Genomic DNA, 15,342 nt, shown 5'->3' with positions numbered 1-15,342 from the left:
CGAGGCGGCAGTGCGCGCCGCTCTTGGGTTGAGGCTGCCGCGTTGTCGCAGTCCCCTTAAAACACTCCGTTCCTCAGCCCTTTCTTAGATATTCCTCCACAGTCTTCCCTCTTGAGCTACGGTCTCCTCCAGAGACAAAGAGCAGAGATGGCCAGGCCTCCCACCCCGAGGAAGAATGCCTCAATAACAATGGCGGCCGCTCGGTGGAGCGGGGCGGCCTCAACCTAACACGAGGCGGGCCTCGGGGGCGGAGCCTCGGCGGGGCGGCCGCTTCAGAGCCGCAAAGTTTGGCTGTGGCGGCAAATGGGCTTGGGCGGCTCCTTGGCGGGTGGTGGCGGTGGCCGTAGCGGTTCCTCTTGGCCCTGTTAATGTCGGGGCCAGGCCCGGGGAGGATGGCGCCCTAGAGCCCGGCCTTGCTGGGGTAGGGGCGGGAGGGGACGGGGTGGGGACCGGCCATGTCGGAGGTGACCCGAAGTCTGCTGCAGCGCTGGGGCGCCAGTTTTAGGAGAGGCGCCGACTTCGACTCTTGGGGCCAGCTGGTGGAGGCGATAGACGAGTATCAGATGTGAGTGACTAACCGCGGGAGCGGGCCAGACCGGCTCCAGTCGGCCGCCTCCCGCTTCTTTCTGTCGGTGTCTCTCATCACTGTATCTGCAGCCAAGGCTTCTCAGGGTGGGGCCCCCCAGGCGCTGGGGCTGAGATCCCACTGGCCCTGGAGACCAAGGTCCAGTCTCTGGGGTTTTTCGCTCTCCGCCTCAGCAGGGCCAGTTCCGTGCAACAGGTAGCCCTTCTTTCCTGGGGCGCCAGCCCATTCAGGCTACCTACTGAGTTCCTTGCCACCGTCTCATGGGTCCCCCGCTCTGCAGTCAGTTTCCTTTTCCCCTCTCCTCTGCCTCTCTCAGGTTGCCGCCCCTCAGTTTCTCTTTTAGAATCTCGGAGGAATACTTGTGTGTTCTCCGCCCACGTCCCCGGGATGAGGGGCCTCGCTCTGTGTACTGTGCCTTCCTCCTCCCCTGTGTAGGGCAGGAGGGAACTGGTGGCGATTGAGGGGAGGGGAGGGGGTGCCCCCCAGGAGGCAGCGAGGCCGGAGGTATCTCCTCAGCCCAAAGAAAGGTCTCCTCTCGAGCCCCTTCTCCACCCCTGTTTCTGGGGAGCCGTGTTTTCCCAATTCACCTCGATTCCGTTTCGGTTTCTGGGACTGTTATTTGCTAGGCTGGGTGAGTCCCACCCACCCCCTCGCTCGGTTGCTCTGGGTGGAGTCCCTGCAGGATGTGAACAGAAGAGAGCAAAATGTGAATTAATAGACCACGCACAGGAGTCACCACCGCCTCCTTGGGTCCCTCCTCCTTTTCCTGTGTATAATGTATAGCCGCAGGGTACATGTGAGCACCAGGTTCTTTGATCTACCCAAGTCCGATTTCTTTCCCTTTATGGTTTCCTCCCAAAACTTAAGCGGTGTTTTTAAAATTAAAAGACAAGGTTTGCGTATATATTAAACCTTGCTTATAGTTTCTTGCACATTTTACTGAAAATAGGAACTGCCTGCTGAAATGCTGTTGTTTGCAAACTGTTGCCAGTAATTACTTCTTGGTTTAAAGCAAGTTATTGTTCGAAACCATGTGTAAGTAAAATCCACCCCCCCTCCCCCCGCCCCAGCGTCTTTTGGAAAGAATACACGATTCGTGCTTGGAAGATCTAAATCCTGTATTCTTTTTCTACAATAGTTACTTGTGTTTATCTGGCCATTAAGATAATTTAAATGCGTGGATGTTCTCTATCTCATCTTACTGACTTTGAATTGCCTGTAGTTTTCAAAAGCCCTGAAAACCACCATGGTTTGGGCCATTTTGCCATGTGTAGCAACTACTGTCATTTGTTTTGCACTTTCACTTGATTTCACTTTACTCTTGCAACTGCTCGGTGAGAATATTATTATTTTCATTTTGCAAATGAGGAAACTGAAGCTCAGGTTAACCGGATTACCTAGGGTCACAAAACTATACTGCTGAAGTCTGGGTTGTTTTTTTTTTTCCCAGTTCCAAATCCTGTCTGCTCTACTATGTAGTGTTTAAGGCATTTATTAAAGATGCGTTGTATAAGTGAATTGGACAAATTAGAAGACTTCCTTCATTCCCAGAGAATGTATCCTTCATACTGTAGCCAGTTAGATAGTGAGCACCCATGTATACTCATTCTGCATTAACTAAACTTGCGTAGCCTGAAATCTAAAGCTGCCTCTCACTTGTGATGGTGGGACATCGCAGCTGTTGGCACTCAGCAGCAGACCTCACAATGGAAAGTGAAGAATACCATGTCCAATTGAAATTACAAAGGAAAATTGCATATGCAAGCTGTTTAGCTGGAATTTCTAAAAATATCTCAGCAAGAGAGTAATAAGCACCAACAAATCTATTGTTGAACCTCATTACTAACCTTGAACTTCATGATTCAGAGTAATTCTAAAATTACTATAAAAACCACCAGTGTCAAATTTGAATAGAAATATGTGATGATTGGCTTAAATTTTGTAAACATACAGGCTACATACACGATGTTGAATTTAAAATTAATACACTCAAAAATGAAGGCCAGTTGTCTTTTTTTAATTTGAATTATCTGTGAGAAAAGGAGACCATTTGGGGGCCACTAAATGATGTGAAAAAGAATGGATGGGATTTAGTAACTGACTAGATACTGAGCGAGAAGAAGGAGAAGTCTGGGAGAACTGGCCTTTCTGACCGCAGAGGCAGCTGTGTCTTTACAGCTGTGCAACACACAGGAGTGAATTCATGGGATGGGGACTTTGTGGGGGAGGGAGTGGATGTGTTTGTACTTATCGTAAGGTAAGAATATCACAGCTTAAACAGTTTCATCACTCAGCAAGTGAGAGCTGGGCGTATAGAAATGAATAAGATTTGATATCCATCCTCAAAGTATTGAGTCTAATGGAGGATTTTATTTATTTATTTATTTTTCATTGTGAGAAATGCTGGAGGATTTTAGAATAAATGGGTATTGCTATTACAGAAGTAGGAAAAGAGTAAGTGCTGCCACACTCCTTGCTGTTTCCTGAAGCATGCTTCTGCCTTAGGGCTTTTGTACTTTTTCTGGAACACTCTTCCTCCATTATCTGCTTGGGCCAATTGATCACCTCCTTCAGGTCTTTGTCCAAATATTATCTCTGCGAGGCCCTCTTTGTCCAGTTAAGTATGCTGTCCACTCCCACTCCCTTTACCTCAGTCTTGCAGATCCAACCCCCAATCCTGCTTAATTTTTTCTATAGTATTTATCACCATCTAAAGTACAATATATTTTATGTATTCATTTGGTTGGTTGTCTCTCTCCCCACTTGAATGTAAGCTCTTTGAAAACAGGGTATAGGAGGGGTTGTCTATTTTGTTCTCTACTGTATACGTAGTGTCCAGAGTAGCACTAGAGTGTTATCAAGTAATTATTTATTTAGATATTATATAATTGTTGTATTCTAGTGAATGGCTTGATTCAGGAATATGCTGTGGGAGCATTAAGGAGTTGATGCCACAGTACTGTTGGAAGATTTAAGCAAATTATGTTGAAACTAAAATTGCTATCTAAAATATACATGATCAATTAAAAACAACTCCCTCTAGCAGCCCACCTCTTTCAGCAACCTGGGGGTACCTGCACCCTAACTTAGGGTAGAGTGGCATGGACTCTGCTGCCTAGAATCAACTATTTCACAGGATCAGTCCTGAGGCATTAATCTGGCACACAGATGCTCAATAAGTATTTGTTAAATGAATGGGTGAGTTTGAAGATTGGATAAGCCTTGTTAATCATCCTTATTATGCCTTGTGTCAGTGCCTCTCAAGGTGTGGTCCCACGTCCTTGCTGGTCTGCAACGAGATAAATAAAGAATTGGGGATTTAAAATTTAGGAATTTCATTGTGGTGTGACATCTTAATGATAGTTTTTATTTTATTTTATAAAAGGATTAGCCTGGAACAGATTGCAGGGGAAAAAACTAGTTCTTCACTCTAAATAGTTTGAGAAGCACTTGTTTCTGTCATGGATTGCTGTGGGGTTTCTGTGGGTCACTTGTTTATGTGCTTTAAGGATATTTAAAACTTCCCCTTGAGAGCAGTCCTGTATTACCTGTAGGCACCCTTGGAAACTGAGGTTATTCTCTAGAGAAAAATATTTGATAGGTTTTTTACCTTTACTAATAGAATGTCAACTCTTACCTGCTCATCTGATACCCAGAGCAGGTGGATTTTCCCTCAGTGGACAGATTTATGTCTCACTTTGTCTTAAAATGGTGCAATCATTTATGGGCTTAAAAGTTTTAAATTTTTTAAAAATTAATTTTATTTATTCATTTATTTTTGGCTGAGTTGGGTCTTCGTTGCTGCGCCCGGGCTTTGTCTAGTTGCGGCGAGTGGGGGCTACTCTTCGTTGCGGTGCGCGGGCTTCTCATTGCAGTGGCTTCTCTTGTTGAGGAGCACGGGCTCTCGGCACGTGGGCTGAAGCGTAGTTGTGGCACGCGGGCTCAGTAGTTGTGGCTTGCGGGCTCTAGAGTGCAGGCTCCGTAGTTGTGACGCACGGGCTTAGTTGCTCCGCGGCATGTGGGATCTTCCTGGACCAGGGCTCGAACCCATGTCCCCTGCACTGGCAGGTGGATTCTTAACCACTGTGCCACCAAGGACGCCCTAGAAAATTAATTTTTTTACCTAGGTTTTACAAAAAGTTTTTAAAAATAACTTTATTGAGGTATAATTTATATACAGTGAAATTCAGCATTTTACGTTTACAATTCAGTGAACTTTTAGTAAATTTACCAAGTTGTGCAGGCATCATTACAATCAAACTTTAGAACATTTCCATCACCCCACAAAGATCCCTTATGCACATTTGCAGTCATTCCATGTTCCCACCCTAACCCCAGGCAGCCGTTAATCTATATTCTGTCTCTAAAGATGAAATGAAACTTTTTCTGGACATTTCACGTAAATTGAATCATATGATATGTGATCTGTATGTGGCTTCTTTCATTTAGCATAATGTGTTTGAAGTTATCCATGTTGTTGTATGTATCAGTACCTTGTTCCTTGTTACTGCTGAGTAGTATTGCATTGTATGGGTATACCACATTTTGTGTATCCATTCACTACTTGGTAGACATTTGAGTTGTTTCTACTTTTCGACTGTTATCATTAACGCTGCTGTGAACATTCACGTGTAAGCCTGGGTGCACGTATATTTTCATTCTTCTTGGGTAGAGATGTAGGAGTGGAATTGCTGGCTCATATGGTAAATTTATGTGTAATTTTTAAAGGGAAACTGGTTGGTCAAACTGGGTGCACCATTTTACATTTCTACCAACGATATATGACAGTTCCTGTTTCTGTACATTGATAGCATTTGTTATTGTGTGTCTCTGATTATAGCCATTCTAGTGGGTATGTAGTGTACTTCACTGTGGTTTTCATTTGCTTTTCTCTTACGACTAGTAATACTGAGTGTCTTTTCTTATGATGCTTATTTTCCATGTAAATCTTGTTTGTAAAGTGTCTCTTCATACCTTTTGCCTATTTTTTTTTTCCTTTTGCCTATTTTTAAATTGAGTTGTTTGTCTTTTCCCTGTTGAATTAGAAGAGTTCTTTGTATTTTCTGGATATCAGTTCTTCATCAGATAGGATATATGATTTGCAAATATTTCCTGCAGCCTGTTGCCTAATTTTTAAAAACAGGATTCTGTTTGAATTTGACATCATTGTCTACTGACTGCTAGCATTTGAGCAGGAGTTTAGAGCTATATCCTTTCTTCTGACAGTGACCTGCTTAGGTTTACAGTCACTATTGGCATATTGTGTGTAGAACTTGTCAAATAAAGAAACTGTGCAACACTGTAACTTCCCTGAATTCAGGGATGTGTAGTTGACATTGTTAAGTGTAGACTGTGATTCCTGAAGAGAACTCTACGTAGATGGTAGGCCAGCAAGAGTTAGAAAGGAAACCAAGTACGGGACAAGTATGGCTATGGCTATTTCTAATTGTACTTACTCCTGTATAAAATCCACAGAGTGGGTCTATGAATGACATTTTAGGACAAATATTCTGGGGTTTCCAGTTTTGGGGGAAAAGAAATAAATGGATGGAAGCACTTTGATTAAGTAACATGGTGGAGCTATCCTGGCAAACGTTATGATTTTAGGTAGGAGTTTCTTGCGTTATGATAAGGAGGATGCAGACCTTTCATAGATTAGATAGAGGTCATCAAGTGAACTTTACTCTTGATCTTTAAAGACATGATTGTATAGATTAAAACTTCCATCTAAGGCTTTTTGGAAACTTGGTGAACTGTCTTTTGCAACGGCTTGGTGGGAAATCTAGCACTTGCTACCCTTTGTATCCCTGCCTCCGTTCCCCACCTAGGATAGTATAGTATGCTTGGGAATTATAGTTTAAAATTCTTTTGTAGTTACAAAATGTCTCACCAAAAAAATCCTTTCAATTCTTTGTTTTCTTTTTTCCCCCCTGCAAGTTTTTAAAAATTAAAATAAATATCACGTAACATGAAACTTATCACTGTAAAGGTGTACAATTTGTTAGTTTTTAGTATGTTCACAATGTTATGCCACCATCACCACTATCTCATTCCAGAACATTTCCATCACTCTAAAAAGAAACCCTTTACCTGATATGGGTCACTTCCAATTCTCTCATTTCCCCAGCCCCTGGCAACCACTAATCTGCCTTCTATCTCTATGGCTTTACCTATTCTGGATATTTCATGTAAGTGGAATCATATAATATGTGATCTTTTCTATGGCTTCTTTCATTTAGCATAATGTTTTTGAGGTTCATTCATGTTGTAGCATGTATCAGTATTTCATTCCTCTTTATGGCCAAATAACATTCCTTTGAATGTGTGCGCCACATTTTGTTTATCTGTTCATCAGTTAATGGACATTTTAGGTATTTCCAGTTTTTGGCTAATCACGCATAATGCTGCTCCTGTGATCATTCGTGTACAGTTTTTGTGTGTGTGAGTGTGAACATGTTTTCTGTTCTCTTGGGAATATACCTAGGATTTTGAAACTGCTGGGTTATGTGGTAACTCTATGCTTAACTTTTTTTTTTTTTTTTTTTGCGGTACGCGGCCCTCTCGCTGTTGTGGCCTCTCCCATTCTGGAGCACAGGCTCCGGACGCGCAGGCTCAGTGGCCATGGCTCAGGGGCCTAGCCGCTCCGTGGCATGTGGGCTCTTCCCGGACCGGGGCACGAACCCGTGTCCCCTGCATCGGCAGGCGGACTCTCAACCACTGCGCCACCAGGGAAGCCCCCTATGCTTAACTTTTTAAGGAACTGCCAAACTGTTTTCCACAGTGACTGTACAATTTTACATTCCTACCATCAGTTCCAGTGGTAGGGTTCCAATTTCCACATCCTTGCCAATACCCATTGTACTTTTTCTCCCTCTTTTTAAAAATTATACCCATCCTGGTGGGTGTGAAGTTGTATGTCATCGTGGTTTTAATTTGTATGTCCCTAATAACTAATGAGATGATATTCATGTACTTACTGGCCATTTTTGTATATTCTTTGGAGAAATGTCTGTTCAATCAAACCTTTTACTCATTTTTAAATTGAGTTATTTTTCTTTTTATTGTTTAGCTGTAAGAGTTGAGCTTAGACTTGTAACACAGATCCATCCTTGAAAACTCATCCGAGGCCTAGCTGCTGTTTTTAAGGATGATGATAACTGAGCAAACAGTGATTTCCATGTCTGATTGGTAGAGGATTTTCTTTATTTGCCATGAAAAATACGTTCAAAAGTATAATTTGATAGAGTATCATCACTTTGTCATGGCTGTAATTTGAACTAATCTTATCAGCAAATTAATGATAGACTGATAAAGTACCTCTGGCTGGTACTATTAATTGGTGCTCACTGGAAGTGTTTAAGCTGAATCTGGACAACTGCTCTTGGCTTGTTGTAGAAGAAATTCATGTGTACTAAGGAAAGTTGAATTCGATGTCATTTGAGATTCTTTCCACCTCTATGATTCTGTTTTTGCTGTCTCGAGCTGAAATTTGTCCCAGTGAAATGGTATGAAAAGTATCTTATTTCCATTGTCATTGTATAAAGAGTTAGATTCTAAAGATAATGTAGATTTATACTTTGAAAACAGAAGAAAAGTGTTATTGTACTTCACTCTTTTTTAAGAATTAAATTATTTTACCGTGTTTCACTTGAAATAGTTTGCTTTCCTTCAATTTTAAAGCATGTTTTTTTCTTCTTACAGATTAGCAAGACACCTACAAAAAGAGGCCCAAGCTCAACACAATAATTCTGAGTTCACAGAAGAACAAAAGGTACCATAAAATAATCTCTAGATACATCAGATTCCAAATGAAAAGGGTTCTGTCTTTTGAGTCCATTAAGCAAAAACAAACAACAAAAACTGTTATACTTAAGTACAAAGAATGATACTGATTATGCTTCGCTGAACATTAAGTAATTACTTTAGAGATACCACATGATTTACCATGTAATGAATTTCTCACTTAATGAATTTCTTTACTCAGCCATTTAGACATTTAGTGGAGACCATCCACACTTTGGTTGGGAAGGAAGGGGTACCAGAGACTGGAGTTTGATTGTGAGTAATTGCATCCCACCTCAGTACTTACTTAACTCAGAACTTCCTTACCTCCTTCTCCACCTCCTCTGAAAACAAACAAAAAACAAAACAAACGAAAAACAAAAAAAGCCACCACTGAAAAATAATTAGTTCAAGTCAAGAATTTAGCATAAGAATCCATCAACAAAATAAATGCATAAAGTTGCAAAATGTTTCAAGGGTGCTCTTTCTCCTTGAATTAAAATTTTAATGTATCAAATTGATTCCCTGTACTGCTAGAGATTGTGAAAAATGGGATATTTTAAGAAGCCTTACTGTAAAACAGTGAGAAGAAATGGGAGGAAACAATTCTTATTTTTCCTGGCTCAAGGTATCTAATGTTAAGTTAAATTTTAATCTCGTAGATAATGAAAAAATTCATGTCAGTTTTCCTCCCATTTCTTAAGACATTGTAAAAACTATGGTGACTTAATTTGCTTTTATTCTCTTTTTGTACAAGGAGTGGGAGTGGGCGTGATTCTTTGCACACTCTTTAAGTAAGCCTAAACAAATTGGTTTTAGTCCTTAGGCCTGTATTCATTTGATTCATCTTTATAAGTCTTTGAAAAGAAAAAGCACCAAAAATTAAGGTCAGTCATATTTCTTACACAAGTTAGTATGTTTGCATTTTAAAAATATTTGAGGTCTGCTGAACCGGTTTGCAGGGCAGAAATAGAGACACAGATGTAGAGAACAAACGTGTGGACACCACGTGGGGAAAGTGGCAGGGGCAGTGGTGGTGGGACGAATTGGGAGATTGGAATTGACATGTATACACTAATATGTATAAAATGTATAACTAGTAAGAACCTGCTGTGTAAAAAAATAAATAAAATTCAAAAATCAAAAAAAAAAAAGAACCTGCTGTACAAAAAAATAAATAAGATAAAATTCAAAAAAAACCCTAATAAAACATTTTTGGGTCTGTGTCATCTAGTGTATCTTTATTTTGTACTTTAAAAGGTAATAGAAGTTCTAAAATTTTAAAGTATATTTTTCTTTTTTCCTTAATAATTGCTAATATCCACAATAGATTTAGGAAACTTAGGATTTTAGCCCTGGAAAATAATTACCACAGAGGAATTGTCTGGTTTGCAAAAGGAAAGGAAGAAGGACTATATGCTTTATCACCTCTAAGATTTGTGAAATCTGTCTACGAATTGCTAAGGAAGTGATCAGCTGGCATCACAGAATTGAAAGTTTAAACATCTATGTTTTGAAACAATCTCAAATATCTGAGTATGTAAATTAACAGCTAACAAAGTGTGTTATGACTATGGAAACAAAATGAAAGCTTAGGAAATTAAAAAGTTTAATGACAGCCATATTTTAATCACCTGTTTGCCTTGTCTCCAACATCTGTTGCTTAGGTATAGGTTCTATGAGCAACACGACCTCAAATATAAACTGATTTGACCTAAAACATACTAAAGTTTTTAAAAATGTCATCAAGAAATGAGCTTTGTCGTATTCTGATGATTAGACTAACCAGAAAAAATTAGCTTTTTCTTAATTTTCTTTAACTTTCTAAGGATGAAGCTGGAGTGTTTGACAGTGCTGTGTATTCAATCTTTAATTTATAGCTGTTCTTAGTAGGCACCCGGCTGCTGTCTTTTTTCAGCTTACACAGATCTCACCCTCCACAAGGCCCAGGAGGCACCATGACCTAAAGGAATGAGCCTGAGATGTGGAGTCAGAAGACTTGGTCTTGAATCCAGTCTCTGTCTCTGGGCCTTAATTTCCTTATGTATGAAATGAGGGATTAGATAACCCTAAATGATCTTGAAACGTATCCCTAAATCTTCAAATGACCTCTACCTTTGAGGTAGTCTGTTCCTCCTCCCCTCCTCGAGGCCTGATTTCTGAGGTATTTATTATTTATAAACCTGCTTAGGAGGCAAATGTGGCTGCCAGTAGTGACTACAGAGAGAGGTTGTGCCTGCCTCCCTATTCCTTGGGCTTGGAGAAGGACCCCCAAATCACTCTGTACTACATTATGAATATAAGGCAAGTCGTATGTATTTACAAATTCTTCAAAAAAAATTTCTTTAAAAATACAGGTGAAACATTCACAATGGGCCAGAAACCTCATATTGACATTGTAGGCCTTATTTCAATGTCACATAAGGAAAAACTTAGAGGCTCTAAGTTAATAAATGATTAGAAAAACAAAGATTTCCCAGGCATTATCTGGAGAACATTGACTCTGAAAAATTAATAGATGTTATATGAACAGAGTTTGTGACTTGTCAGGGCTTTTAGTATGTTAATGTGTATGTTGGAGTTTTAAAGAGTTTGGGTAATGGAGTATTTCTCAGATTTGTTGGCTTTTGAAAGTCTCCCTCCTCCTCCCTTTATAATATTTCATTGGATCTAAAGAACATGTTATGGGAAATTTTGAAACCAACTGTTAGGTCTGCAAAATTAATTGAATGCCAGACCTGGCATGTAAGCCAAAGGAGAAGAAATTCGATTGTGTTTTCCTTAAAAGAGGAAAATGGAGAATGTTCCTTACATTATTCTAAGCAAAATTGTTCTATATGTTTTCTATTTGGAATTATATTCTTTATGCTTTTACTATTTTAAATGTTTTTGTAGCAGTGACAAGTTTTAGAATTATGCCAACCATTTAATAATTTGTGGAACTTTGAAAGAAGATTTTTAAAAACCACTATATTTCTAAAGTGCTTTCTTTATGAAGCTTTCTACTGTTAGTTCACAGTAAGATTTCAAAAATATTTGATGAATAAATGCTTTGTTAGATCTTAAGTTATTGATATTTATTTGTATATGATTATTATTTTAAGATTAGAGGAATCCTATTTTTTTAGAGAATAACATATATATCTTCACAATATTTATTTTAAATCTGAAGAACTCTAAAGCAGAGCTACTGATCTCTCTAAAGTTTATTAGTTGATGGTAAAAAATCTTCATATGGCTTTTCTATTCAAAATATTCTCAAAGATTTCTGGTGGAAAAAAAAGCAAGTTTATAATTCTTATTTGATGTTCCCTCATGATCAGTTGACATAGCTTTCATTTCATTTCTTAATAGTTTTGTCATTATAACAACAGGGTTTAGTAGCCAAAAAAGAGCTGGCAAAAGCTTTCATTCCTTTGAATTCCCTGCTTTGGTGTAGTAGATTTTCTCATGTAAGTTTCTGGACAGACTAGAACATCCTGTCTCATGATGCTTAGAAAGTTTTTCCCTGTTTTGAATCAAATTTAGTGGTAATGAGAATTCCAGCACTATATGCTTGTTTTACATTTTATAGGTCCCCACTTTCCACTGCCGCCTCCCTCTCTTCCTTTCTTTCCTCCCTACCCCCGCCATCTGAAGAGTAGACGGCTGGCTGTCTAAATGTAAAAAATTAAGTCTGGATTGAGACTCTACTACTTTAACAATGTGTATTTTTTCAACCTATTTTTCCTTGATATGTTTTAGCAAAATTACTTTTGCTCTTTATTTGTATATTTCTATTTCATCTTTTCCTTTCACCGCTCTTTTTGAGTTGTCCATTTCCCTAGCAAGTGACAAAGTAAAGTAGCCAGTATTCTGAAAATGACATTTTCCATTTCTATACCACAGTAGGTATAAGCAGTTAATTTGAATGAAGTGCTAATTATTTAAATCTTTCTAAAATTAAACTTCACTTTGAGTGCTTAGTCTTAATGTGTATTAGTTAATAGTCAATATTTATATTCTGACACATATGACTTTGTGCTTCTTAATAATTTTTCTGAACCATTTCTTTCTAAGAAAGTTGAAATAATTACAGTAGCAAGCACTTGATTTTGACATCAATAAATGCTGCATGTTTTGCTACAGCTGAAAATGATAGTGTTTCACTCCTTTTTTAATACTGATGTTGGGTGTGGTCCCTTAAAATAGTTATGAATAATGCTTATTGGTATTTTGCCATAGTTCAGTAGATTCTGTGTAAAAAACTGTTGCTTCTGCTTAACGTGAAGAAATATTTAAATTTAAAATAGATTATTAGTGGACTTATAGTTGTTAAACTACATTTTACCTTAAATGTTAAAAACATCAAATCAGATGGATTGTATAGTAAAGAAGGAAAAGGAGTTAACTAGTATTTTTAAAGACTTACTCACTGGTACGTGTCCCTTAATACAGACAACCCTTTTTCAAAACCATTTTTTAAAGAACATAAAAAGTATGGCCAAATGGTATTAAAATAAGTATATTACTTTGTTGTATATATTGCTATTGTATAGAATACACTGATGTCCAGGGCAAGTTGCTTAACCTGTCTTCTGTTTTCACATCTATAAAATAGTTGTATCTAACTCATAGGGTTGTAGTCAGGATTAAATGACGTAATGTGTGTAAATCACTTAGCAGAGTCTGTCATTTAGTAACTGCTCAATAGTTGTTAGCTATTACTATTACTATATAATTATATTTATATTTAAAATTATTTACTAGTTTTGTCAGATTTGAGTGATATATGTGAACAATGATCTGAGGTTATTAGATTTTATGTAGAAAAGATTGTTGCTGGTTCCTCCACAACAGCTCTTTCAGAGGGTAAATAAATCTGAGTATCTGGATTCCTTTTGCAGCAGTTCTATTAAATATAATATTTAAATGTAAAATTTCAAAATAAAATTTGACGTTTTCTAAACTTTTATATTAAGATTAAAAGAAATTTTTAAAGATTGTGGAGATAGTTAAATATTGTTACTTGTTCCTTGACCAAGAGTCATGTCTTTTGCTCAGTCGTGGTTTATTTATTTATATATTTTTAAATTAAAAAATTTTTTTTATTGAAGTATACTTGATTTACAATGTTGTGTTACCTTCTGGTGTATAGCAAAGTGATTCAGTTATACATATTGATATATATATCAATATATACATATTCTTTCCCATTATGGTTTATAACAGGGTACTGAATATAGTTCCCTGTGCTATACAGTAGGACCTTATTGTTTATCTGTTTTACATATAGTACTTTGTGTCTGCTAATCCCCAGCTCCTAATTTATTCTTCCCCCTTTCACCTTTGGTAACCATAAGTTTGTTTTCTATGTCTGTGAGTCTGTTTCTGTTTCATAAATAAGTTCATTTGTGTCATATTTTAGATTCCATAAGTGATATCATATGGTGTTTGTCTTTCTCTTTCTGACTTACTTCACTTAGTATGATAATCTCTAGGCCCATCCATATTGCTGCAAATGGCATTATTTCATTCTTTTTTATGGCTGAGGAGTATTCCATTGTATATACATATACCACATCTTCTTTATCCATTCATCTGTTGATGGACATTTATTTACCTTGCTTCTGTGTCTTGGCTATTGTGAATAGTGCTGCTGTGAACATTGGGGTGCATGTATCTTTTCTAATTATAGTTTTCTCCAGATATATGCCTAGGGGTGGGATTGCTGGATCATATGGCAACCCTATTTTTAGTTTTTTAAGGAACCTCCATACTGTTTTCCATAGTGGCTGCACCAATTTACATTCCTACCAACAGTGTAGGAGGGTTCCCTTTTCTCCACACCCTCTCTAGCATTTGTTATTTGTAGAATTAGTGTTTTATTTTGTGAACTATCCCAGCTGTTTATGGTCCACATGATAATTGCGTAGTGCCATCTAGCCTGGGTGCCAGGTACCAGGACGATAGTTGTTACTCCTCTTTGCTCCTCATTTATCTTCCAAAGAAAATTGATGAAAGAGAAAACCACCAAATCTAATTGACTAAACTTTTGCAGGTCGTCAGTATGTATAGAAAAACATCCTTTTCTTTTCCAGAATATTTTTTTTGTGAAGGCATTGCAAATATTGTACATATATATTCACTTTTATTGTCAGGATTTATTCCTTTTTATTAGGAAGGATTTAAAAGTCTTGATGGGCATAATCCAGCTGCTGCCTACTCGTGCACATATTTGTTCTATGGGTCTCCTCCTTTTCATTTCAACCCTAGTCATTCATGTTCTTGTTCTGATTACTGTTTACATAGACAGTTGAAATAACCTGATTGATCTTACCTTTATTCTTTTCCCTTTTCTCCTTCACCCTATGGATACTGTTATCACAACAGTCTTCTTTGTTTTGTTTTGTTTTGCGGTACGCGGGCCTCTCAGGGGCCCAGCCGCTCCGCGGCACGTGGGATCCTCCCAGACCGGGGCACGAACCCGTGTCCCCTGCATCGGCAGGCAGACTCTCAACCACTGCGCCACCAGGGAAGCCCACACAGCGGTCTTCTTAAAGGGCAAATCTGATAGTCATTCTTCTGTCCAGAAACTATCTGTATGATTTATTGCTAAAGTAATAACAGATTTTGCAGCTGGTCCTAGAAGGTCCCCTTTATAATGACCTCCCTCCCCCAACACATGCATTTCACATTTCAAACCTTTCTCCCCCTGCTTCAGTTTGGGACTTCAGACGAACCATGACAGTTTTCCTAGTACGTTAGTTTTAGAAATCCTCCCAGTCACTGGGGCTTGAATCCTAATTCCGATTCTTGTCCTGTTTCTCCAGGACTTATTACCGCTTAGTTCGCTGAAGCCCTATAAAATCAAGTGCCTCTGCTTTATGTTACAGTGATTCTGAATGTGTCTTGTATAATAGAAACATGAGCTTATTAAAGACAGGGACTACGCCTTATCACTTGTATCCATTTTATAGCTCAGATCTGACTGT

At 38.5% G+C, this 15,342-nt stretch overlaps 1 protein-coding gene across 1 annotated transcript in view; it reads left to right on the top strand.

Moving 5' to 3' along the window:
- The first annotated feature begins 304 nt into the window (after positions 1 to 304).
- AIDA (axin interactor, dorsalization associated) overlaps positions 305 to 15,342 on the top strand; it is a 40,853-nt gene continuing 25,815 nt past the window's right edge. The window contains exons 1-2 of the mRNA XM_082670402.1: positions 305 to 565; positions 8,288 to 8,357. Coding sequence (XP_082526528.1) covers positions 456 to 565; positions 8,288 to 8,357 — 180 coding nt within the window. The 5' untranslated portion in view covers positions 305 to 455. The remainder of the gene's footprint in view (positions 566 to 8,287; positions 8,358 to 15,342) is intronic.

Source organism: Grampus griseus, assembly GCF_964374135.1.
Source record: "Grampus griseus genome assembly, chromosome: 1".
NCBI lineage: Eukaryota > Metazoa > Chordata > Mammalia > Artiodactyla > Delphinidae > Grampus > Grampus griseus.
Note: the sequence above shows the minus strand (reverse complement) of the source record. Positions and strands in the feature narration are given on the sequence as shown.